Below are 26,486 nucleotides of genomic sequence, written 5' to 3' on the forward strand. Positions count from 1 at the left end.
GTTTTCCACTATAAAAAATTTTCACCTCGACTCAACTTTTCTGCCAAATTTTGCATCTTTGCACTAATCATAGAACCATGCAGTTTTTTGCATTTTATTAAGCATTATGTGGTTAATAAGTTATGCTGTTCGAATTTATTATGTTGTCTATAGTTTCATCAAAAAATGCTGACTAATTTTAAAAAGTGGTGAAAATTTTTCACCACATAAACATTTTTCTCAAATTTTTGCCTTAAATTCTATTTTTATCCCAGGTTTTTAGTATTATTTTAAAAATAATGATAATAATGAATGTAAATCAATCAAATAATTAATGATTTGGTGCAAAATAACAGTAAAATCTCATTTTGAAAATATTCTAAACATGAAGAATTTAAAGTAGGAAAAATATTAGGAAAAACCCAGTGGAAAATTGTAAAAGTTTCCATATTTACTCATTTTTGTTCCTTCAACAATATTACAAAAGAATAAGCTCAATTAATGTGGTATAAAGTTTGGAATCTTAAATTTCCTACAGTGACACTAAACGAATTTCTCAATTTGTTGTTGTAATCGCTTAAAAATATTAAGTAATTCATATAAGCAGAACAGTTAACTGGTTACTTTTAGTTAATTTTAAACCTTATTGAAACTAAATTCAAATACATAAAATAGTTGCTTCACTATAAGCCTTCGTATGAGAAAAAATTGAAAAAGTTCAAGTGACACTAAACGAATTTCGCGCACCTTAGTTCTTAAACATACAAAATTTGATCATTTAATAATTTCTGTTGTATGTACATCTAATATTTTTTGATTTATTACCGATTTTAATAATTTTTAAAATTTATAATTTAAAGATGGCTTAAACATTTGTTAATTAACTATCCACGTTATTACGAAATACTTTGTTTTTATAAATCAATTCAAATATATATTTTTGTTCTTTGGTGTATATCTAATAAAAATAAATAATCTAGGCCTACACCTGCCACCACTTTTGTGTATTTACATTATTAGGATTTGATTGACCATTAAAGCTTTGATTTTCACTTATTAACTGTCCACTTGATACAGGTTTACCATCAGCAATCAATACAGGTACATGAATTCTTTTTAAGGAACTAGGCGATGGAAGTCTTTGTGGCTGAAAGTGATTTGCAGTTGGTGATTTATCGTGAGTTGCACGTTTCGTCTTATAACGATGATTTTGGAACCAAATTTTCACCTGAGTTGGTGATAATCCAATGAGCTGTGCAAGATGCTCACGTTCAGCTGCTGATAAATATCGTTGTTGTCGAAATCGTCTTTCAAGTTCAAATGTTTGTGACTTTGTGAACAAAACTCGTCGCTTCCGTTTCTTTTCATTGTGATTTTGTACCTCATTTTGACCATTTGAATGATTTGTGTCATCTTGAAGCTCATCCATACTTCCGACACTCTCATCCATACTCAAATGATCATTATTTTCCTTTTCAGCAGTGTCGATTTCAGATGGATTTGTAAAACTTTCACTTTTAGCTGATTGAATTGTGGCTGGTGTGATTGGCGACACAGAACTTAATGTCGTAAATTTTGTCTCTTTTGCACTAACTTCCGGCGAACTATTTGAACTAAATGTGTGACCTTTTGTGATTGGTAGCGTAAGATAATTAGAATCTGAATTCATAAGTGGACTTGTCGAGTCTGGACTTGTCTGTGGCATCGAATTTTGATGATGGTGAGAGTTTAAGTGATGATGGTGATGATGATGATACGGTTGATCGTAGTATGGACCTAAAATTATGAGAATCTTTTAGTAAATTCTTTATATAAAGCACCAAATGAAGCTTACCGTAATTGTTGTTATTTGAATCATTCACTATAAATCTATTCGGTAAATTAGGCGATATCATTTGCATTTGATTGCTTGGATAAGGACTGTTTGTCGTATCAGACGTAAAATAAATATTTCCATTAAATGATGCAGGTGCTGAATTAAATGTTGTATTATAAAATGGAAGATCACTTTCAAAAGACGAAATTGCTGACGGAAGTATTTGGTGATGTGGATATGAGGAATAATAATGCTGTCGTGACGGATAGTCATTATAGTTATAGATTGAATAATCTAGTGATGATCGCGGTTTTGGTACTTCCGGATTTGCTTCTTGATTGTTGAGTTGTAGAATGTCACTGATATGAAATCCAGACGACCGTTGTGGGTTCTTGTCGATTATTCTGTTGGAAGTAAAGGGAAATTTTAAGAATTATGAATTAATTGTAGAAATTTCTGCGACTACTTTGGACGTCTTAAGTGTTTATAAAGCAGCTGTGATAAAAGAAAACTTGAATTCCAAGGCATCGGAAAAAATGGAAAATTCATTAAGAAATTTTCCTCAATTCCTTTTGAAGCCTTTTTTGAATCCATTATCCTTAACTACTCAAACAAAACTAAATCATAAATGCTCATAAAAGAACTTTTTTTTGTTTGTTTTTTGAAGCTTTTTTAAAAGAAAAAGTTATTAGCCAATCAGAGCTCGTTTCGATATTGAAGTGCGTTGTTGATGTTTTGAATGTTTTTTATATCTTTTCTTGAGTTTTGTGGTTTATTGATTTGATTTCAATAAGTTTTGAATATTTTGAAGGATTTTATTTAGGAATTTTGAGAATTTAAATTTAATTTGTTTATTTTTTGAATTAAATTTGAAATTTTGAATTCAAAATTACAAAATAATAAGTTTTTAAATATTTTAATTGATTTTGCATTCAATTTAAAGTTAATTCATAAAAACATTCAAATTATAAATCCTTAAAAGATTGTCAAATCTTCAAATCAAGTCTTACAACTTGTCAACAACTCAAAACATTCAACAATTAGCAAAACATTCGATCAAAACATTGTGCAAATATCATCGTAACATGTAGGCGTGGCCTCCTTCTATTTTATAACATCATCAAACTCACAAATGCATGTGAAAATTGCATAAAGATTAACAAATAACAAGCAAAAACAAAAAATTTGCATGCAAAAAATTCATAAATTAGTTTAAGTATTTTTTTAAAAGGCATATTTATATGTAGTTGTTAGGAAAGGTACTTTAAGGCATGAAAGCAATGTAGAGTAATTTGTGTTGTGTACGGATAAAAAAAACTATTCGTGGGAAACTCTTCAAGTGCTGTATGGAGAGGAACAACTCAATTATGTTCCAATTTATTGTAGAAGCACATGAAAATGTAATAAAAAGCAGGCATCAAAAAGGCAACTGTTTATGGTTTTTGTGAGGTTTTAAAAGGGGTGGTGAATCTATTTTGATTTTTAAATTTTTGATTAGTTTTGCAATTTTGCGATGTTAGTATTGCTGGGTTAGCCGTCAAGATGTTGCTCTATCAAATTTCAAAACTTACTGTCAAATTACAAAAGAATAAAGCTTTTAGAAACACGATCGAGATTGAGCTATTCCTCGGATTGTTTCGATTTCGTCAATTTGTCGGAAATCTTTACTCAGGGTTCTTTACAGTTCGCCCAGAACTCGATCACGAATCCTATATTTATGGGATTTGGTAATCCGTCTCTATCTCAATCAGAGTTTTAAGAACTTAACTTCGCAGGTGTTGCACTGTGAACTGTCGATAATCCGAAATTGAGGGCAATATCGCGGTGATAACAGTATCATTATAGACTAATGACGACATCAACTAGATTCACGTTTTAATCCCGGACGGAAAAATTATTAAGGTTCAAGTCATTTCCCTGATTGATATAAATGAAGAAGGCTCCGGCACAAAGCTTTTAAGACACCGCTAAACCTTCGTTATTAATAAACAACCTTGCGAGTCAATATTGATGCTAAATTTATGCGATTTCATTCGGTAATAGTAAAAGCGGTCTAAAAAAGCCTTCAAAGTTCTGTGCCTGAGCCTTTGTGTAGCTCGGGTTCTTAAATCAGAACGCCTGTAAACATTTTCCAAATCTTCCACCCCCTTCAAATCAACCTTCACAAATCGTCAAATTATGACAGTAAATCCAATTTTAATGAAATTTACTGAGAAATTCTTGATGTTTCAATCAAATATAAACATTTATTGCATGTTATTTTGTCACACAGTTTGATTCATCAAAAGGTGATCCATCAAATAATATTTCGGTCACAATTCTCTTCCTTTATATTTAAGTATATGCTGAATTTTTTTGATACTGGTGCAAGCTGGTACCAATGAACACATTTTTTTTATTCTAATTTGATATTTGTAGATTGAAACCACTCATTTAGCCAATTAATAATTACTTAAAGTATCTTACTGTTTTTATTGTCTGAATGCCTTTTTATTTTTCACTGCTGGGAATTTTCACATCTGATTTATGTTCATGTTATACGATCATTTAGCTTTTTAACTCAATTTTTTTTAATTCTTTATATTGCTACTTCTTAAAAATGTATTAAGTATATTTATGCGGTGAGTTGTTGATGTTCTTTTTATGATTCTAATTTTGTTTAACTTCCTCTGCATGTCGAGAGGTTTAATAATATTTTTTATATTAAATTCGACATTAATTTAGCATAAAATGTCTTTCAACAAGTTGTGATATATAAAAAAAAATTCCAATTTTTCCTTATCAGCATTTAAATATTTATTGGAAATTAGCTATTTACTCAACTTGCACAACCAATTGTGCAGTTTTTTTCCTCTGATCATTATCAAACTGCAAATAACTGCTAATAGGAAAGTCATGTCTGATTCTCTTTTGCAAATGCATGCAATATGCAGTCTTTCGTTATCATGATATGCACACACAAAAAAAGGTATGCTTCCTTTTGCAATTATTTAAAAAAAAATAAATACTAACTCTTTGTAGTCGTATTCACCAAACGGCGGTATGAGTTGAAATGATGGCTCATATTCAGCGTCAACATTCACAAAATCTACTTGAGTACTTAAATTATCCACTTGTTGACTGCACATGATATTGATCCACTCATCAAAAAAAATACTTTTCAATTATTTTTTTGTATTTTTTTTTATAGATGCACTTAAAAATTTAAGCTCCTGGGAGGATTTTAATATATTAACAGAAGAGGCGAGAAGTTCTCAATTAACAGCCTATCCACTTCAAAATACTCTTAGCGAATAAAATATCGTATTGAAAGGAACTGCGAATTGAAGTCACAAGCATCTAACTTCTTATCTAGCATTTTTTTTAAACCACTCGAAGGTGTATAATATTGTATTTGTATATATTTTGATAATGATAGGCAATTATAAAAAGCAACCTGACTGATATCTTTTCACGTATTATCAATTGCTATGTTATCAGCGACTGACTACCTCATAAAACATGTATAATACCCAATTGATAGCGCACTAAAGAAATAAATAATATATACAATAATCGACATAAATCCAACAATAATAAATTGTAATGGAAATAGTGTTATTTTTTTATTGCAATAGAAATTGAGCTTAATCAAATAGATTTCTGAAGGAATTTATAGAGTTAGCAATGATAACTAATCAGTTGTCTCTTTTATGATGGGCGTTTGATGTAATTCAGTTTTATGTGGATTCGCTGGAGGCAATAATCGAACGTTTTAACAAGATTGTCTTTAATCGTGATCGAGGAAATCGTTCACTAATTGCACAAAGAATGAAATTGAGACTTAATCAATAGATAGTTCGTTATTGCGTAAACCCTAACTCCCCATTACTCCTAAGAGTGGATAGTGTAAAGGTCAAACGCATCCAATAAAACAGTCCAATCACTTACAGCGAAATACTATACTGCAGCTCTAGATTTAAATGACTTAATCAGTATATTTGAGTATAGCTTCTGTCTCTTAGAGTACTAAAGTAACTAAATCCAGTAACTTGATGCTAAATTAGCTTCATAATTATGTTTATTCTTTGGAGTTTGAAAACAATCTAAACTTTTGTATGAAAAGGGTCTTCAACTATGTACAATAAATATTATTCAAATCTCAAATGAACGTTATAGCACCTTCCCTATTAATAGTAATCCTCAAGCTTTATTTCACAAAATTGTACAAAAACGTGATAAATAGCAATAAAACAATTATCTGAGACAGTCAATCGACAGATAAATTAAAAAAAATTAAAGCAGTTATTCAACCTAGTACGACTAACAGATTAGTTCAATGACTCAGTACTTAACTATGAGATACCAGTGAGATTGAGTCTCAACTTGAAAAACAAATTCACATAAATTATTCTCAACAACCCAAAATAATAAAAAAAAATGAAAGCTTTTAATTACCTATCAACTGTCAATCCTACCTCAAGTGACCGCTTAAGTAGCAAGAGCCATGCTTAAGAGGCACTTTTGGAACAATTGCCATAGCACTTCAATTTCAATAGAGACAAATTGATTTTTGATTTGTATTGGGCTCATTCAAAAAGGGGAAGAAAAAGTGAAATAAAATAAAAAAAAAATTCCAAACAAGTTTATGCACTCACCTCGAAAACCTATCGTGGTAGCTTAAACTAATAACAATAATATTAATACATATTGTTGTTATCTGACAAAAGCAAGTACTTGACGTTTTATTGCTTGTTGAAATATTACCGATAGGGATCATAATTAATTGGCTGTTCGATTTTTGTTCAATTTTTTTTTTTTTGACAACGTAATCGATGTTTTTTGGTGACATTTATTATTAAGCTTTATCATTTTTCTGGAATGAATGATCTTCCAGGACAGTATATACTGTGTAAAACAAGAAGATAATAATTACAAACTAGTAGAGATTATGAAATATTGAGTTGGTAATACTGTGTAAGTCTTTATCAGAAAATGCAGTGACTTACCTAAAAATCAGTGGAAATCCTTCTTAATACCCTGGTGTTTGATGAGTTTGTTCAGTATTATATGATTTAATGACTCTTTGTTAATATCTGTTTTTTTTTTTTGGTATTTTGTAGGCTGCTGAGATATACTTACTTACTTCCTAGGCGAAGGCGCACGAGGGCCCATTGCCGCATTTAGAGTTCATCAGAAGCTGGATTTGTCTTTAGATAACTTCTGCCAATTTCTAATTGCGAGAGATATACGAATTCTGCTGAGATATAAGAATTCAAATAAAGATTTTTTTTATAGTTTAGTAAAACGACATTTGGTAATTGCTATTCAACTTAACAGTTTTACAGCTTTATTACTTACTTAGAGGAACCTTACCCCGATATTGAGAATTAGTGTATTAACCCTTCCATCTGACTCTATTGTTGGTCATATCAGTGATCACAAAGTTTGTACCAACTATCCGTTTTCGCATCTAGTGGATATTCTCTTAACATCATTCTCAATTATGTTGCTTTTGGAACACCAGGGCGCCTTATCCTTTGTGAGGTCCATTCTAGGACAATGAGACAAACGTGTGCTTCTGATCAGTATGAACATTATCTGCTGCTACAGCTTTATTGCCCTAATATTGCAGTTGATCATCTTACTGCAAAGGTAAACTAATTAGGCTAATCCGGTATTCAACACAAAGTTACAAAATCGGATTACATCGACAATATCGGACTGACATGGATACTCCATCAATTAGCAAACATCATCTTGCATTGAACCTACGCAATTGTGCTGAAACTCACAATTTCTGCAATATTATTGGCTATTCAAATTAAATTCAAATATTATTTAATTGATCTAAAATGGAATCATTGGTTTATTCAGGGATTCATCATTAAACAAATGAAATTTTATATTTTTTCTTCTCAAAAAGTCCTTATCAAGCTCATCAAAATCCTTTTCTATATTAATATTCCATAATTTAATATATTTCAATCCTTTACAATTCTCACAAATCATTATGTAAATATCATTATCAAAACCTACATATCTATCAATTAATTCTATATGCATGAGATTCAATTTTTGTGTTATATACTCAAGTAAATTTAGATTAAAATCCATTAAAAATGAAAATCGTATCACAAGTTTTATTATTTGGGGGTTATTCTCAATAAATTTTTTCCAGTCACATTGATCGATTAATGTCTCGTGAATGTAGAGTGATTGAATATTTTTATTTTTGATATTTCCAAAGCAATCGCTTGAAATATTTATGATTTTTAAAGTATCTAATCTAGTCGAATTATTTATGAATTCAAGATTCTCATCATTAAGCTCCTTAATGTCAACTTCTAATGATTCCAACAGTGGAAAATATTTTAAAAATGGCGACGATGAGAAATTTGTATCCTTAGATCTTAAACTAAGTTCTCTAGCTTGACATCCTTCCATAAAATTAAAACTCGCGAATTTATATTCTTCTATATTTAGTGTCAATGATGTAAGCGAGTATTTCCTCATGAGGCATGCGATAATGCTATCGTAGTATCGTACTCTATCAAGCGCCAACTTCATATTGCTTAGTGATAATTCTATATCTGTCAAAGACATCTGATTTTCTAAAAATATCTCGAAATTTTCTTTATGACGAAAATGGCATTGCCTGAGTTTTAATGATTCTAATTGAAATAAACAGTTCATTTTGATGTCGAATAAATTGGATAGTCTTAAATTTACTAGAGTCAAATGTTTAAGTTTTAATTGACTAAATAAAATTTTAGCAAAATGAGTCAGATCAACGTTATTTGTTTCGTTAGTTTCAATTTCTATGTTCTGTAAACTTTGTACATTACTGAATATTTCATAGGATACTTCCGATTTTATAATTTTTAAACCATCTAAATGTTTAAGATCCAGGAATTTATTGACACTTCCTAGAATTTTAGAATTAACAACTTTTAAATGTTTCAAATTATTTGTCATTTCGAGGATGTTAACAAAGTCACTAGCATTTAAGCTGCAATCATTAAATTCTAATGTCTTAATATTGGCACCAATATTTTCAAGTCCATCAATTAGAGCATCATCCAAAGATTCCTCTAAAGTTGAATAGTCAAAGAGCACTAAAGCTTGATGCTTTCTTTGTAGCACTGAAATAGTTCCAAAATCCCATTTTCTCTTCCTTGTCACAACCATAAAAAAGCTTTTCATCAATCTCGATGACGAATTGACAACATTTGCGAATGTACGGCACGTAAAAGTCACACTTTTAAGCTCATTGCTTGTTAAATAAGTAAAAATTTCGATTAAACATTCGTCCGGGAGATTTTCAATGTATGAAAACGGCATTGACCTTGAAATTGTCCCATCATCAGCTGTAGGACGAAAGTACAATAAGAAAAGTCGAGATGATGATAATTGAAATTAATGTCGGAAATGTATGCACTTACTAAGCATTTTGCTTCACTTTGAATAATTCTTTATAATTAATAAGCTATTGCACTTCAATCCTATCGATTCAACATCAACGATTAAACTAAAATTATTTATTTTCTATCTATTTCAGCAAAACTGCATATAATACGCTTCAAGCGTCACGAAATCACCTAAAAAAAATCAATACTAGTATTTATTTTTGTTTATATTCACATCTGACTTAATTTTTTGGCACTGAAACTTATATTTTGTTTTATTCTCACTTATTTGCCTTCTTAAATTTCTGACTAACTCGACTCTTTTTGTTGTTTTTCTCATTGCAGTGCATTCACATTTCGGTCAGTACTTTGCTTTTCATTCATGTAAATTAATCAATGAAATATTCAGGATCGAATTTAAAAATTGTTTTAAAAGCTCTAAAAAAATCAAAATATTTTCTTGATCTACACGTGTGGAACAACAAATCGTAACTGAATGCGTGTATGAAGAGCGCATGTCAAGAACATGCCAAGAACATTCAACCTTCACCTTTCTCTAGTTACTCGGGGTTACCTGTTTATTTGGATAATATGGAATGTAGGATGTTGTAATCACCAAGGTACAGTCACTGTTGGCAGGGTCTATTTGTATGCAAGTTCCACAATTCGAATTTGAAGCTTTTTTGTGGGTATTTTGGTATCTGTGACTAAAAGCCGGTTGGCAATTGCCTAGAAGGCAAATGATCTTAAAATACTGCATGTTGAGTTTGAAGCATTGTTGCAAAACAGGCACCTGTGGCAGATAAAAACCGTACAAATTTTTGATAATTTGCATGCAATTGTAAGAAAAACCATACAAATTATCAAGAATTTGTACGGTTTTTGCCTGTCACAAGTGCCTGTTTTGCAACAATGCTTCAAACTCAACATTGAGGACTTTACGAGTAATTGTCTTCAATTCAAACTTTGAAGCATTTCTCAATTCTACCGATCTCCTTACTACGGCTGAGTACAATGAACTAGAAACTGCAGTGATTAATCTCTTCCTACTTCTTTTCCTAAATACACATTTGTTATTGAAATACACTTGTTGACAAATCGGCATTACTAATCGTAGACCTAGAAAGCTTGACGCTGTTGTTACTTAATCATGCTGAGTGCGAAGAAAATTAAGTCATTTTATTTTGAATCAAGGATTATTCTAGTTTTGCGATTCAAATTGAATACATGTGATAGTGGATAGAAAATGAAGCAACGATGATTTCTGGAAAATAGCTTGCTTATATGATTTTGCGAAGGAAGCTATCGATTGAGACAGTATTGCAGTTCTCAATATCCCTAATTGGCAGAAGTTATCGAAAGATAGAGCTATCTACAGACATTCTTTAAACGCGGCAATGGGTCCCCATGCGCCCCAGCCAAGGAATAAGTAAGTATTGCATTTGGTATCGGCAATTGGCAGGCGGAAGCCGACGACAGAACCAGCTTTAGGCGTCATCTGAGGGAGGCTATGGACCACAGTTGATCTGTACGGCCATCGAAGTGAGTTGGTACGTAACTTTTAAGTTTTGGGACATTTCTAGCTAACTTGATTAATTGCCGACAACTCATTTGATTCCTGCATATTTTGAATTTGCCGACCAGGATGCCGACACAACGACGCTCAAAATAATCTAAAATAATCTTGGCACAATCTAATTAAATTTGTTACTTACTTTCTCCTCATGTTTTCTTTATTGACATTTTTATTCGGCATGTATATCAATTTTTTGAGACATCAAATAAAAATTTTATATCCATTTTTTTTGTTTTGTTTTTGCTATATAGAATATTACACAATAATAATTATTTATGCAAGGACTTGTGGAGGTGCTGGTTTTTGGAACTCTCCAATAGCTGAGTCATAATAAAGTCCAGCTCTGAATGGTCTAAGTTCCCATGGAACTTGATCTTCCATAAATGTCAATTGAACACCTAAATCCTCTAATGTTGGAACGCTCTTCTCAACAACATCTGTAACATATTCACGCTCAACACGTTCCTTATGTAAGTTTCCAATTGGATGAGACAATTGAATAGCTTCTGTGAGTGCAACTTTAAGTTTGAATGTTGGGTCGAAACGTGCATCATAACGGATATATCCCCAGCTTTCATCTTTACGCATAACACGGAAGAACCAGTCGACAAGTTCTCTAAGCAAATATCGTCTTGGTCCAACAGCTTGAATAATTTGTCCAACTGCATCAGGATCTTTGATAGCATTTACAATACCCTGAGCAACATCTCCAACGAAAACTGGTTGCTTAACTGTCTTGTTGCCATTTTGCCATAAAGGAACTAAACGAATGAATCTACGCCAAAAGTGTGCATAATATGTGAGGAAGCGATCTTCTTGTCCATACATGTCAGATGGTCTGATGATTGTTGCATTGGGGAATTCCTCGCGTACTGCATTCTCGCCGTGGAATTTACTTTGTAAGAATTTACTTCCATCTTTGTAATAACATGGTGTTGGATGTTCTGATGCATTCAATGCTGATAAATGAATGAATTTTTCTACACCAGATTCGCGTGCAATTCTTGCAAGACGACGAGCACCATCAACATGAACATCATTAAATGAGAAATTTTTCGTTTCCCAATCTCGTCCAACTAAATTAATAACGACGTTTGAATATTTCATGGCTTTGCGGATTGACTCCTCGTCACGGAGGTAGTAAGGATGGAAAAGAATTTGTCCTAAATCACCCATAACTTTCAAGTGTTGCACTTCAGCTGAATCAGCACGATATGGGCAAATTACCTGCAAATTGACACAAAATTGTTAGCCTTATCATCCAGGATATGTCAAATTCCATCAATACTCACTTGACTTCCGATCTTTCCTAATTTGTTGACTACATAACGTCCCAAAAAGCCACTACATCCAAATACAGTAGCAACAACACCATTAAAACTGGATCTTCCACCTGGACCTCTTTTAAAAGTCGCTGGATTTGTTGATTTCAATGGACGATACCATGATGGTACATCTGTTGAGTAGCTTGCCTTGCTCGCATTCAAACAAACGATTCCCAAAACGCCGGTATGAGTTTCTGCATGAATTATTCATGAAAATGTAAAAAATTAATTTTTTTATGAAAAATTGCATAACAAATATTTTTAATTAATGCTTTAAATTGTTGATAATCTTTAATAATAGCATATTAATGACTAGTTTAATCACTTACTGGCTCCATTAAACAGCACTAAAGAAGCCATTTGCAGCTCCCAACTCACTTATTTCGATCGAAAAAATTTATTTTGTGAAAAACAACAAAAAGTTTACGAGGGGAATGTCTGATAGGGGAAGGTTAGCATGAATTTCCAAGAAAAAACGAAATTATCATTGACGTTGGATTATTGACTTAAAATATGTTAATTTAACATATTGCTGCTTATTAGTCATGCATAATCGACTACTTAGCATGAATAATGACTGATAATTGACTGAGTAAGCCATGACAACATAAGATAAACAATTTTACTGATAAGAAAAATCCAAATTCAATATCCAGTCGACTTCGATCTCTCTTGTTTGAAAATCTCACATTTTATTCAAACTAAACAGTCGTCAGGTTGTATTTAAAGAGGACAGACGCATACAAATTTTTCGTTGTTCACTAATTTTTTAAATAAATTATTTAATTTAACAAATTATTGACAGTGCCTAATTTCTTGACGAGTTTATAATATCAATAATCAAGTTAATTATCATGCGATAACTTCAAAGTCGAAAAGCACGTCAAGCAAATCAAAATAATAAATTTTTAGTTGAAATAAGGTAAATTAACGACGATAATGATAATCTTTTAATCATATAAATTAAATATATTTTGACAAAAATAAAAAATTGACTCTAATTTGTTATTTCCTTGTTGTAATCAAACATCCAGCATGCATTGAAGTCTCGTGTGCTTATTCAAAAGAGTATAAAAAGAAGTGCAAAAAAATGTGTGCGGTGTAAAGCTCTTGAATAATTCGTTGATAAGGAAATATTCCAAAGTGATTTAAAAAAGGCATTTATCAAATTTAAATTGCATTAAATAAACAAACAATAGACATAAAAAAAGTTACAATTTTTGCAAAAATCGGATACTAAACTTCCAATTGTCGTTTACGAATTGAGTTCTATGCTGTTATTGAAAGTAAAAGCCATTGTAAATTCCATAAACCATTCATTATCATTTTGTTCCAATTTCTAGTAAACGCATAACGCACGCTTTATCATCATCATTAAGATGTGCTTTTAAAGTGAAATATATACGATTTATAAATATAAAATAAGATGAAGTAAAAGAAATATAAACGAATGAAGTAAACAATGTGATAATAAAAATGGAAAGTGGTGGAAGTTCTCAAAAAAAAAATAAATTAATGTGTGATTATTAACGAAAAAAGTTGAAGATGCAGCGGATAAAGGCATAAAAAGGGTCGATTGAGGTGATTGACATGGACGCATAAATTAGTCAAATTGATAGGAAAACGAAAGTTTTTTGTTGACAAGTTTTAAAAATGTTGATAAAATGAATTCAAAACATGAATTTTAAAGAAAAACAATTTTAAATTTTTAAAATTTTAAATAGGAAAAATCAAAATTTGAATTTAAAGATTCATTAGGATTTTAATTTAAAAATGTTTTAAATTCATTTAGATTTCAAAATAAAAGTTTTTTTGCAATTTAGATTTTGTAAGAATTTTAAACTTAAAATTCCGCGATTTTGTAAAAATTTCAAAATTTACTTTTGGCAAAATGGAAAATTTACATTTTTAAAATTTATAACTTTTTTATTTTGAAAAATTAAACTTTTTAAAAATTAAATTTTCAAATTTAAAAAAAAATTGATTTAGAAATTTTGAAAAGTTTAAAATTTTTTATAAATTTAAATTTGCAAGATTTAGAAAAATTTAAATTGTTGAATTTTTTGAGATTTCAAATATTTTAATTCTTACAAAAATTCAATTTTTTAAACTTAAATTTTCAAATCTAAATAAATTTAAAACTTTTTAAAAAAGAAATAAATTATTATATTATATTTCTATATTTCAAAAAACACCTCAATTGACAAAGTGAACCTTTAACCCATGCACATTCACCTACAAAAAAGTGCACTAAGCTGCACAGCGGATGCAAAAATGTCCAAAAAAAAACTCTTCCATATATCACTCACGCGATGCACCATTAAGATTCATTAACGATGTATATCACATAAATATTCATACACATAATCGACATCAATGTCCGTGAATCGTCTTACAAGTTTGGCAATCGATTAAAACTGCAATAATATTTATAATATCCTTCACCAAGAAATAGATGTGTGATGGTCAATTTACACAAATGTCAACGAGTTGTGTTTTCGTGTTTCTGTTTTTATTTTCGCATAAATGCAGTTACAATATCATCAATTCATGATCATCATCATATGATATGAAACTCATCGCGCGCACATGATCGTGTGAAATGTGGAAGTGTAGGAAAGAAATTTTTTTGTTATTGTGAACTTACTTAAATATGTCAACAATGTTTTCCTACTCGTGTCGCGTCTTATTTTTAGACATCAAGTATGATTTTCCTGCTTATCATGGGAAATAAGAAAATTTTTTGATAGATTAGATTGTGTTATTAAAATTAATTTAACGCTATTATGATGAAGTTTAAGTATCAAATGGATATATTCAATGTGAATGTCACTAACCTCACGATTTTCGAGTTGATTGAGGCTTATCAGTCATGTAGACATGTGTGATCAGATAAATATATATTGGAGCAGTTTGAAGGAAAATTGATCAAATTTCAAGAATTTTGTCGAAAAATTTAAAATTTAACGAAGGTTTTGACAAAAAAAATTTCAAATCTAAATAAACCGTTAAATTTTCAAATATTAGAAAAACCGTTGAATTTTTAAATGTCAAAAGTAGTGGAATTTTAAGAAGAAAAAATAAAATATTTAAACTCAGAAAAACCGTTAAATTTTCAATTTTTAAGATTACAAAATACAGTTGAATTTTAAAATGGAATAAAATGATATTTAAAATATTCAACTTTAAAAAAAACATTAAATTTTCAAAATTCAATAAATTTGCTAAATTTTCATACCTATTAAAAAAATTAAGATTTCAAAAATCGTTAATTTTCAAATTTTTAAATGGTAAAAACAGTTTAAATTTAAAATAAAATTTAAAAAATCTTCAAATCAAACTCAAATTAATCGTTAAATTTTCAAATTTTAAAAAACTAAATTTTCAAATTTTAAATGACAAAAACAGTTTAAATTTAAAATAAAGTTTAAAATTTTCAAATTTAAAAAAAATTTTGAATTTTCAAATTCATAAAAACCGTTAAATTTTCAAAATTCAAAATTCTCTGAAAAGTCACGACCTTTCAATATAATCTAGACCCTTCAACATGCTCAATATAGTTGTAAACATTGATTATAATAATTCCAATTAATAATACCAGTAACTGCATACTCAAGCGTACACGGCAATTGACTGCACGCACAAATAATGTGCTCATTGTTAACGTGAGAACCAGCATTATCTTGACACTCAAAACTTGCCTTTTTGTTGTCAAGAACATTTATTTGTTGTTCAATTTATTCATTGCAATTATTTTGTCCAAAAAAAGTCAATTTCTATCCATTCAAATGAAAAAATAATGTGACTAAATAAAGATTTCAGTTATCATTGTGGTGTAAGCGGTAGACAACCGTAGACAAAAGGCAATATTCACACATTTTTCGGCTCATTGACCCATATTGAGAAATGGCTTGTATGGAAATGTACAAAAAAATCTTGAATATAATAATCGACTGAAATGCAAGAGATATAAATGAATAAAAATGATATATTTGGGATGTGCACATAAAAATATTCATGCTTCATGCTGTGAAATAAAATAATTTGAATTTGAAACAAAATTTTGCAGACGATGGGAGATTATGCATGCATTTCTGAGAAATTAATGTTGAACCTTTACTTCTTCGTTATCTTAATATTATTTGTGAAGAGTGCAGCAGTCGTAAAACTTTACAAACTGTACATAATCTTATCGGAACAGATAATTCTTATCAGTTTAAGACGTTTAAGCTTGTAAAATCAATAGACCTGCTCATTCCTGTCAATCAATCAAAAATAAAGTAAATTTCTCTTTAATTAATAGAAAATAGAACCTGATAGCCGGCTAGAGCTAGAATAGAAGACTGTCCACAACGTATACGACAATAATAATATGCCAATGAAAGAATTTTTTCATCGTCTTCAGCCAATACAAGTCTATATTGTGCTAGCCTTAAGTGTATGTTATTTCTTAGTACAATTCTATATCAGCCAAACATCACAGTCAATTACATTATTAGTGCAGACATATCATATGCTATGTAACATAATAGCACTAAGTGGATGTATCATTAGCATTAAGGTGAGTAAATTGATCATTTTTTTTTTTTCTTATCTGTTGTGCTGCATTTGAGAAGATGCAATAATATTGCGCAGTTAGTGGGTAAACAGTGTGCTGCGCTAAGATTTTTTGAAAGATTGGGTTACAGATATTCGATCTAATGTCTAACCATTCGAGCAAGAGGTCTTCCTTTTGAACTGGCAGATTCGCCTACATATGAAGTCATATTCCCGACTCCATTCTTCTGGCACCATAATGACAATCATCCTGACTTAAAACCGGGTGTAAGGGTCAAATACTATAGCAAAAATCATGGTAGTCCCTAACAGATAAAGAGCATGGTCTCAAGAGCTTACTATCCTTAATTGTACTAGTTAATCCAAAAGTCAGATACTCCAAAAATACAGTACTTACTGTCCTTTCACATAAATTCAGCAAGTGGAGTGTTTGACCCTTGAGTTAAGCATGCTCTCGTGTGGGCAATCAGCTTACTTTGCTCTTGATAGCATGTTTTATGCCGGTTAGGGATTGTCTAACTCTACACCGAATACAAACATTACTAAAATTTTCCCAAATAAGCATGAACTTGCCAAATATTCCGAGACTTTATTTTAATTACAAATTTTAAATTAAAGTAATAAATTTAATAAATCACATGATTATTTGTAAATAATGCGGTCAAACTTGACCGACTATGGCGCATCTTTCCTTGATTCAAATTATTGCAAACCTCATTTACTTGTGATTTACTTAAATTAAAAGTATTTAAAACATTTAAATTATTTATTAAGCTATGCGTTAGTTTAGCTTGCTTCACAATTCAAACGGAGATCTGAGACTGAATATGACGCCTTAAATTGCAGATATGGAAGACACCAAGTTGGCAGTTCATCTTACAGTTTAAATTCAGATTCCAATTCCTATTAAACATTCAATCAGAGATCAATTTGACGGAAAATTCAATTTAAAAAGGAGATGCAACCAGAGTTGCAAAACAGACACCTGTCATAGGCAAAAACCGTACAATTTCTTGACAATTTGTATGGTTTTGTAAGAAAAATCACACTCAATATTAAGAAATTGAACGGTTTTTGTCTGTTCTAGTTCCTGTTTTGCAACTCTGGATGCAACTTCATTTGCAACTCTACTTTTACTAGATTCGAGTCATATCTGATTTCCGTAAAATACAATAGAACTCCCTCAGAATCATCAAAGTTTTATACTAGCCATAAATCAAAAATAATTCCATAATTACAGCAATAATAAATAAATCACAATTTAAAAAAACACTTGCAAAACAATAAAATGTACATAAAAACCCGCAATGATTCAATTGAGACTCCTAAATTGCAAGGAGAAATTCCGCAAAACACAAAATTATATAACAAGTGAAATAAAAAAAAAATTAAGCAATTCCGATTTCGTAGGTCAGTTGCGATAAAAAATCGAAAAACCGCATGCAAATTAATTTTTAACGACAGCCTCGAGCTTGCTAATCTCAGAATATTTAGTCATACATCTTAACTTAATGGTTCTAATGATAAGAATCACATTTCTGAAGATTATTGCTTACTTTGTACTTCACATGACTCATTGAGCTTCTATTTAAACAAATTAGATCTTCTTCTATCTAAATATGATTCCTGTGCGTGTCAAATTGCTAATATGTATGCTAAAAGCAATGTTGTAACTGACTAGGTACTTTATCAAATTTTCATTTCAACAGATAGTAAAAATGTTTATGATAATAGAGTTATAACTCATTTGAGAAGCTATAAATGTATAATTAAAGCAGTATGTGATGGAATTATCAAGATTTGCTGATTCGCTTCAAGCAGTATTTACAAATTTAAAGTGTGTCGGTCGGAATGTGCTTGAAATTGGGATATATTGTGTTATAACGGTCATTTGAGATTTGAATGATATTTATTGTACATAGTTGAAGACCCTTTTTGATGCAAAAGTTTAGTTGGCATTTGAACTCTGAAGAATAAACATTATTGTGGATAAATAAGATCCATATAGGACTTACTTTTTGTAGCTGTGCTCCTAGATGAAGCTAAGGTTACAAAAAACAGTATAGAAGACATTTAGTTGAACTATAATCACAAAATATTGTTAAAATCTCTCAATTGCTTAAGTGTTCTTAACAAGCTTCCAAAAGAATTCCCATAACCCATTGAAAATGCTTCAAAAACGTTCTTATAATGTCCATGAGAAGGTCAATGTCGAAAAAATTGACACACAAAACTTATCCGAAATGCTTTGATGATCAAACTCTAGCCGCATATAACAAAAAAAGAACTTTTTTCAAATTTCAGTTCCCCACATAAACTACAATTCTAGATATTTTTTTATTAAATAATCGTTTCCTCTTGTGTCATCTGTCGATTCTGGACAATTCATTCAACAGTTGATTCATTCAGTCAACTGACCTTGATTTATTTTGATATAATTGTAATTGCAAATAATAAATAGCTAGTCGAAGATCTATTGTTGTTAAATCGCGAGACTCATTTACAGCTATTTACATAGATCAGATGGATTAGTCTGGATGTGACGTCAGGTGTTCGAATTGAGGATGGATTGTGGGGGAGGGAGTATGTAATAGGGTTGATGGGAAGGTTCAGATGTGATTTTGGATATGTCTTTGTTAATAGCTATGAATCACTTATTAAGGACCGTTCTTAGAGGGGGAGGAGCAGGGATGGGTTGAGATTATGATCCGGAAGGGGGCAAAGGACCAGACTTATCAGACCAAAGTTGTTCCAAGTATCTAACAATCAATAGAACTCGGTCCATATACATGCTCATTAATAGACATAACTGCCACACAATCCCTAATAGATCAGAATGCTTTGAATAATTTATAAATTACCTAATTTAAATTGTATCGATTAGCATAGCGAATCACACGATTTTTTTTTTTTTTAAATTGAGATTTGTCAACAAACTCGTGTAATAAAATTACTTAATTCGATTAAATGGAAAAGCGAATAGAAAAAATAAAATAACAAAAAAAAATTCAAAATATTCCTCGTGTATTTTATGGCGCAATTCAAACAGTTGTCAAGAGAAAGCGTAATTTAGATGTTGTAGCGATGTGATGCAATTTTATTTTTTTTGATTAGTATTTAACATAATTTTATTATGAATGATTTTTCATTACGCATTTGATGATGCGAGATTCTCTCAATTGCTTCATTTAATACGTAGTTAGAGAGACAGTTTTTTATAATCAGGAATACTGATTATGATGTAATTAAAGGCTTTTACAATAGTATTTAAATACATTTATATTCAATTCTTAATTCATATATTTAACGTAGCTAATATAAGGAACGGAATTGATATGAATTATTGAAGTTTTTCAATTTCGTAGTAATTGCTTTATAACCGATTTCTTATCAAAAGTATTCATTAATCAATGTTTGAGTTCATGTGGATGGGGGAATCTATAAATTACGTTTAAAATATTGGAATAGAGTTCCTTGAACTGTTCCTATAACCTAGATGAATTCTCAAGCTTAACAGGTTGGTTTACTTCATGGAAGACATTCTCGAACAGCACAATGTGATGAAACGCATTTCTCGCCGAAAAAATGGATCAAAATCAGCCTTCCTGGTGACCTTAGGGCTAATTCGTATCTTTCACTTAATACTACGACGGAGCCGCGCCCTGGTGAACACCGTGTGCACTTCAGGATTCAAATGTATTGTCTTACTTTTTTGAAATATAGTGACGCATCCAGAAGACAAATTCTAAGCTTTAATTTGTCTATTTCGACCTAATTCTTCCACAATTCACTGATAACGACCAATCCTTAAGGTCAATTTTTTGATTTTTCCACTAAATCATCAGTCTCAAGGAGCTTCCTAATGCTTTCGAACCCCTCATTTGATTATCTTACGCTAGACATCATAATCAAACGACCCACTCGATCAAACACAATAATTCACTCTCCGTGATACCTTCTACAATAATTCCACTAATTATCTTCTTATTACTTTTGTAATAATAGATACTTTGTGTCTATATCTTTCTTCATATTCTAACGGTATCCAATTTTTGCGTACTAATTTGAGTAATTTCTGGAAAGTGACGTCAAAAATTGGTTATCGATGTCTTTGGGGGTCATTTAATTACGATACCCATGATTCAAGGAGGATAGTCGAGTTGTGACACACTTTTAGTCAAGTAAATTCTTATTATTAAAGAGGCAAGAGATTCCCGCGTCGTATGTAAGCACTCCCGTGCACATTTCTCTCAATTTTCTAATATTCTATTATTGTTTACGCAGTTTTTAGACACAAACAAGCTACGGATGATTTGAAATCAATGTAAACATTTAGGTGCCTAAGAGTTGAAGTACATACATTATGTCTGAATCAGGGATTTATGGCATAGCAACACATATACGAAAATGTATGACACTTGAAAAAAGCAACGACAGAAAAATTTTGAAAATTTTCCATTCAACACATTCAGCATGTGTGGTTCGAAACCCGATAATTTTTATCTATAAATAAATGCTTATGTCTAGCACATATGTCGGAATCTACTCTTGGCAACAAACATTTCAAGTGATTTTATTGCTGTGCAGGTAGAAATAGCATGGGTTCAAAACCAGTTCTATTGTTAGCACTTTTTTTGTGCATTCCATCGGATGCAACATCAGCATATTTTTGTAGAATGCGTGAGCACATGTCAGTTGCTGAGTATTAAATATATTGCGATTCACAGACGAAAGTCATCGCTCGATTCTTTCTTTGTTTTAAAAAGAGATTCAGAAATAAATAAATTAATCTGTAACTGCATGTAATTTACGACAAATAATTTGAATATTTTAAAAACAAAGAATTTCAGCAAATTTTAATAGCAATTAATCTCCTTCCATTTCAGAATGAAGGTAGCCGCGAAAATCGATCATCGGTGTCATCAAACGATTCATCTGAGGAGCTCAAAGACGATAAGAAGCCGAAAAAAATTGAAAATAAGAGCATGAGCGAAAGAAAGAAGCAAAATCGCGAGAGTTCGCTCAAAAATACATTTGGATGGGCGAGAGTCGATGTGCTTACAATGATTATTGTTTGTGTATTTTTAACATCATTATGCTTCTCTGTTGTTGTTGAAGTTATTCAGACATTATTTCATGTCGGTCATCATGACCATATTGATCATAAAGAAGAGTACCATACATACACATATGAGATTTGTATTATTCTCGGGGCATTAGGATTAGTTTTGAATGGAATCAGTTATTTATTAATTGGCGGCTATACATTCCATCAAGGCAGCTTCTTACATCTTACGGAAGATGGGACGGTTTTTGTACTCGAACGTAATATCAGCGAGAAGCGACAAGTCTCGACAGAGGAAAAATTAAAAAGGAAATCTCAACGCATTCATGAGTTGTCGAGAGATGTTTGCAGTACGTTTAACTAATTTATTACACTTAATTTAAAGAAATATTTACTCTAATATAAATTATTGTGTTTTTATAGGCTCAGTTATGGTTATCATCTGTTCTATTGTGATTGTTGTATGTAATGATAAGGAATCTTTTGAGACACAATTCATTGATCCATTTTTTGCGATACTATCGATAGTGATTTTGCTGACGTTAAGCTATCCTTACAGTAAGTATTGTCGTTGAAGCTATTTCAGATTGTAAAGCTTATAAATGTAAAAGATGTTTATTGTTTGACGATTGAAAACAAATTGAATAGTCATAACAAGGGGACTAACAACTTAAGTAGGGCAAATCAACTATCTAATTATAATTGCTAAGATAATTTGAATTTAAAATGACAGTTGAGTTCAATATCAACGATTTTACATTTTATGATTAAGTTTAAAGGCTCATTAGAATATTAGATCAAATTTAAGGTTTGAAATCCTTGTTATGAATTTACAAATTGTGTATTTTCTTTAAAACAAGTTCTATTTCTTTGCCAATTACTTCCAAAACTATGTTTGTTTTGATCACACAAAATTTAATCAAACACGCATGGCTTCAATTAATTCATACGTCAGGCGCTAAAAGTCTATTTATATTTGTGCTCCAAGATTATTTCATTGAAACTAGTCACAAATTTTCATTAGCACGAAGATGAAAATTTTTAAGTGATAAAGATGATAAATGACTAATATTTAGTACCCGAATTGATCTTCCCATAACTATTCATTTTTTTTGTCAATTATTAATTAAATTTAAATTTTTGTTTTGTTTTCAATTTACAGTGAAAGAAGCTGGAATGATTCTCCTGCAGACGATACCTAATACAATTGACATTCATGAATTTCATAATAAAATTCTAGCAAAATTCCCACAGATAGTCTCAATTCACGATTTTCATATATGGCAATTAACACATGCTAAATTCGTGGCTACCGCTCACATGATTTTCCACGATCCAACCGTTTTTAATGAGTGCATTAATGATATCATAAATTTCTTTCACGAACAAGATATCAATATTATTACAATTCAGCCAGAGTTCAAGACACTTGATTGTATCGAAAAAGGCTATAGTGATCCAAAATTAACCGATGAAGCTGATTCTGCATTGTGTTTGGTAGCGTGTCGTCAACTCACATGCGAGGAAAAACTTTGTTGTCAAAGACGGTCATCGACATGCTCGTCCGAATCATTGAATAATAAATCAAAAAGAAATTCACAAGTTCTTGAGCAGGTCATATCAATTCGTAATGTTAGCGGTGAGGAACTTGGTATGGTTAATCAGGAATTTACATCAATTAAGACACTTAGTGGAATATCTGAAGATTCAACAGACTTTGCCGAGACATCAAGAAGCTTGTCATCATCACTATCCATACCCCAACGCTATAGAAAAATACAAAAAACTGTGTCAGTAAGTGACCGAAATAATCACGATTTACCCACAAATTCTGATTCCGGTGATATTCATCTTGTGAGTTTTAAGAGAGTTGTGAGTGAATCAATGATAAAGAATGATGAGCACGATGAGATGGGACGTAAGCCGAGTGAAATATTCGTCGAGAATCGACTACAAAAACAATTACATACAACAGATAATAACGAAACCGAAGATTTGTACACTAAAACAGAATGTGATTCAAAATAATATTTTTTTTTTCTATTTTTTTCATAACTTTTTTTTATGTTGCCATAAAATTACTAGTTTTTAAGGAAATAATGACGATCAAAATTATTTTTGATAAAAGTATGTTAGACTGTAATTTAAAGTTTTTTTAAAATAAATACAAATTTAAAAAAAAATACTTTTTACTCTTTTATAATTCCGCAAAAAAAATTGTTTGTATTCTTATTTAATCTCAAAAGATATTTTTTTTTTCTTATCAAAATAACAAAAAAAGTTCAAGAAAAAGTTCAAATAACCAAATTTTTGTATTTGTCTTATTGTAAATTAATTCGCGTGTGTAAAGCATCAATTTTATATTTGATTTATGTAACAAGAATTTGACACTTGATTTATGGATTGATTTTATGGTAAATAAATTGATGAAAAAAAATTATTGATTTTGATCGAATTGCAAACAAAAAACACTTCAAATTCTACAAATTCAAAACATTTGAAAGGTTTTACAAAAAGCAAAATACTGATCAAAACTATACAATTCCAAGAAAATGAAATAATTTGCAGTTTAGTTGAAACCATACAACATCCAAACACTTATATGGTTTCAGATAGTTCAATTGTATGGTTTTCAAACACTAAATTTATATATCAAAACAATATAAATGTGTTAAAACATAAACTTTTGTACGGTTTTAGAAAAATTGAACTCAAAAAAAGCTCGACTAAAATCAATCCTTAATCAAGCATTTGAAATATTATTATTTTTTTATAAATTTATGGTCCTCACTTAATTATACTTAAGCATCATAATCCTCATCTAAAGTCGCTGAAGTAGATGCATTCGATGGCTGTTGAATTGTTGATGTTGCTTGCATTGGTGAACTGAAATTACTCAAGTCAATTTTAATAGACGGACTTGTCGCGGGCAATGATAACTTGCTATAATCAATTTTCACAGTTGGTGAATCAGTTGATGCTGTTTTACCATCAATATTATATGTTATTTGAATTGGAAATTCTAATGGTGCTAGGCTTGATTGCTTAGTTTGTGGTGGTAGCGGTGGTGGTAATTGATGATGCTGCTCTGAGGTAATTGTTGAGGAAGGTATTGAATTAAATCGTGATATTTTAGCTGGCGAGGGACGATAATCATTTTGCTGAGGAATATTTGGATTTAGTTGTTTGGTATTCTGTTTACTAATAGATGTATAATTATTAAGATAAAATTGTTTCTGCTGTATTGTTGTATTATGATATTGTGTTATCTGCTGCTGCTGTTGTTGTTGTTGTTGTGGTGGTTGCGTACTTGTCGATGGTTGAAAAGACTGACTACGTTGATACATTCTTGGCTGCTGTACGGAACTTGATGATCCATTCGACTCTATACCATTGTCTAAACGACATAAATATAAGCATTAGTTATAGTATTAAATTACACTGATGCACACTTACATGCAACTGGCACTGAATTTTGTTCTTTATTTTGTTGTGGATGTTCCTCATTCGTTAATCCACTGCCTTCTTCGTTTGATATATCGGGGACATTTTTGACGAGATCCTTGAGGAAATCAAAACGCGATTCTGACATTATACATTGTTTCAGATGACTTGGACTAAGCGTTTTGGAATTTCGCGCAAGTGTTATTTGGGAACTTTTTGTCAATAGACTTTCTACAAACAATTCCAGCGTACGAGATATAATAACAGGAACTGCATGAGCAATCTTTCCAACCTCTTCATCAGCTTGCATAATTCGTTTTATGCGGCCCTAAAGTAATAAATAATTAATTTTATTATTTTTTTTTTTGTGACAACAAATTTGTTTTGTTTTCACTTTTATTTTTTATCGATTATCTCTTGATTTTGATTATTTCGATGATTAATTAAAGTGCTATACTTACCGCTGGAAATCTTGCGTTGTATTTTCGCTTTTTTGATGGCATTTTATTACTTAGAAATTGGATAAAATTAATGAAATTTAATTAAGAGCGAGATAATAACAAATTCTGAATTGAAATTTTTTTGAAACTAATTTGAAATTATTTTGACGGTTGATATTTGAAAAATATTAAATTCGATTTATTGGGAAACAGCCGGCAGCAATTTGATATCTAATACAGTTTATGTTATACAAATATCAGATAAAAGTATTACTAATTGAGAGCAAAAACAGCACTTGTATATTTACTCAAATGCGTCACCTCGGAAATTTTGGATACAAAAAAAATTTTACCGTTAATTTTAAAAGACGCAATAGGTCATGAAAATTTCTTCGCATCAGTTGTATTTTTCGCGTCTTTCTTGCTTATAAAGAATAAAAATTTAATTTTCCGGAAAATCTCGAGAAAAACTAAGAAAGGTATAGTTTATGTTTCATTGATATGCGGTTAGGTAAACTTGGAAAGATTGGAGTTGGTTGGTACGTTAAATTAATTCCAAGAAATCAATAAAATTATACAAAATTAACTTTAACCTCTCAAGTTATTTAATTTTACCTTAATTAATCAATAATTTTCATTTTAGGGCTGTTTTAGTTGTCATCGGTGTATCGTCATTCACCTACTCGAAAACTTCAGTTGACAAGAAGCGCTATGATAATATGAAAGTACGTGAACGCATGAAGAAATCAAACGAAGGATTATATGTAAGTATTTAAATGTGAATAATCCAGTGCTGTAACTCATTACATCCCATTACACAATTTCAGGAAGCAACAGAACGATTTGTAGGAAGTGAAGCAAACAAAACTCAATAAATAGTTGCCTAAACGTACTGA

At 30.7% G+C, this 26,486-nt stretch overlaps 5 protein-coding genes and 1 long non-coding RNA gene across 6 annotated transcripts; 2 read left to right on the plus strand and 4 right to left on the minus strand.

Moving 5' to 3' along the window:
* Positions 1-776: 776 nt before the first annotated feature.
* Positions 777-5,084, minus strand: LOC139099484 (homeobox protein vnd-like). Its single transcript, XM_070651956.1, has 3 exons — positions 4,808-5,084; positions 1,814-2,199; positions 777-1,755 (listed from the first exon to the last, which is right to left on the minus strand). Exons 1-3 carry the CDS (start codon positions 4,921-4,923, stop codon positions 962-964), a joined length of 1,296 nt encoding a protein of 431 aa, XP_070508057.1. The 5' UTR covers positions 4,924-5,084; the 3' UTR covers positions 777-961.
* Positions 5,085-7,617: 2,533 nt separating this feature from the next.
* Positions 7,618-9,379, minus strand: LOC139099531 (uncharacterized). The gene is made up of 2 exons (XM_070652016.1): positions 9,220-9,379; positions 7,618-9,144 (listed from the first exon to the last, which is right to left on the minus strand). The coding sequence occupies exons 1-2, from the start codon at positions 9,224-9,226 to the stop codon at positions 7,625-7,627; spliced, it is 1,527 nt and encodes a 508-aa protein (XP_070508117.1). The 5' UTR covers positions 9,227-9,379; the 3' UTR covers positions 7,618-7,624.
* Positions 9,380-10,881: 1,502 nt separating this feature from the next.
* ND-39 (NADH:ubiquinone oxidoreductase subunit 39) lies at positions 10,882-12,551 on the minus strand. Its single transcript, XM_070651948.1, has 3 exons — positions 12,414-12,551; positions 12,052-12,278; positions 10,882-11,986 (listed from the first exon to the last, which is right to left on the minus strand). The coding sequence occupies exons 1-3, from the start codon at positions 12,442-12,444 to the stop codon at positions 11,033-11,035; spliced, it is 1,212 nt and encodes a 403-aa protein (XP_070508049.1). The 5' UTR covers positions 12,445-12,551; the 3' UTR covers positions 10,882-11,032.
* Positions 12,552-12,806: 255 nt separating this feature from the next.
* Positions 12,807-23,891, plus strand: ZnT77C (Zinc transporter 77C). The gene is made up of 5 exons (XM_070651985.1): positions 12,807-13,006; positions 16,388-16,645; positions 21,528-22,056; positions 22,130-22,264; positions 22,869-23,891. The coding sequence occupies exons 2-5, from the start codon at positions 16,457-16,459 to the stop codon at positions 23,732-23,734; spliced, it is 1,719 nt and encodes a 572-aa protein (XP_070508086.1). The 5' UTR covers positions 12,807-13,006; positions 16,388-16,456; the 3' UTR covers positions 23,735-23,891.
* Positions 23,892-24,013: 122 nt separating this feature from the next.
* Positions 24,014-25,753, minus strand: NC2alpha (negative cofactor 2 alpha). The gene is made up of 3 exons (XM_070651986.1): positions 25,612-25,753; positions 25,163-25,478; positions 24,014-25,103 (listed from the first exon to the last, which is right to left on the minus strand). The coding sequence occupies exons 1-3, from the start codon at positions 25,651-25,653 to the stop codon at positions 24,508-24,510; spliced, it is 954 nt and encodes a 317-aa protein (XP_070508087.1). The 5' UTR covers positions 25,654-25,753; the 3' UTR covers positions 24,014-24,507.
* A 218-nt stretch (positions 25,754-25,971) lies between these two features.
* Positions 25,972-26,436, plus strand: LOC139099514 (uncharacterized). Its single transcript, XR_011545315.1, has 3 exons — positions 25,972-26,069; positions 26,234-26,354; positions 26,418-26,436. It is a non-coding gene; the product is annotated as an uncharacterized lncRNA (long non-coding RNA).
* Positions 26,437-26,486: the final 50 nt, after the last annotated feature.

The sequence above is a fragment of the Chironomus tepperi genome, unplaced genomic scaffold (assembly GCF_022539635.2).
Source record: "Chironomus tepperi strain 1889 unplaced genomic scaffold, CSIRO-AGI_Ctep_v1 contig_472, whole genome shotgun sequence".
Taxonomy (NCBI): Eukaryota; Metazoa; Arthropoda; class Insecta; order Diptera; family Chironomidae; genus Chironomus; species Chironomus tepperi.

Excerpts from the sequence above, each read along its gene's own strand:
- LOC139099484 (XM_070651956.1), bottom strand. The coding sequence starts at position 4,923 with ATGTGCAGTCAACAAGTGGATAATTTAAGTACTCAAGTAGATTTTGTG. Across the intron at positions 2,200-4,807 it reads GGTGAATACGACTACAAAGA|AATAATCGACAAGAACCCAC; the intron begins GTTAGTATTTAT and ends TACTTCCAACAG. Across the intron at positions 1,756-1,813 it reads TTCAAATAACAACAATTACG|GTCCATACTACGATCAACCG; the intron begins GTAAGCTTCATT and ends TCATAATTTTAG.
- ND-39 (XM_070651948.1), bottom strand. The coding sequence starts at position 12,444 with ATGGCTTCTTTAGTGCTGTTTAATGGAGCCA. Across the intron at positions 12,279-12,413 it reads AGTGCTGTTTAATGGAGCCA|AAACTCATACCGGCGTTTTG; the intron begins GTAAGTGATTAA and ends TAATTCATGCAG. Across the intron at positions 11,987-12,051 it reads TAGGAAAGATCGGAAGTCAA|GTAATTTGCCCATATCGTGC; the intron begins GTGAGTATTGAT and ends GTCAATTTGCAG.
- ZnT77C (XM_070651985.1), top strand. The coding sequence starts at position 16,457 with ATGCCAATGAAAGAATTTTTTCATCGTCTTCAGCCAATACAAGTCTAT. Across the intron at positions 16,646-21,527 it reads GATGTATCATTAGCATTAAG|AATGAAGGTAGCCGCGAAAA; the intron begins GTGAGTAAATTG and ends CTTCCATTTCAG. Across the intron at positions 22,265-22,868 it reads GACGTTAAGCTATCCTTACA|TGAAAGAAGCTGGAATGATT; the intron begins GTAAGTATTGTC and ends TTCAATTTACAG.
- NC2alpha (XM_070651986.1), bottom strand. The coding sequence starts at position 25,653 with ATGCCATCAAAAAAGCGAAAATACAACGCAAGATTTCCAGCG. Across the intron at positions 25,479-25,611 it reads ACAACGCAAGATTTCCAGCG|GGCCGCATAAAACGAATTAT; the intron begins GTAAGTATAGCA and ends TTATTACTTTAG. Across the intron at positions 25,104-25,162 it reads AAATTCAGTGCCAGTTGCAT|ACAATGGTATAGAGTCGAAT; the intron begins GTAAGTGTGCAT and ends TATGTCGTTTAG.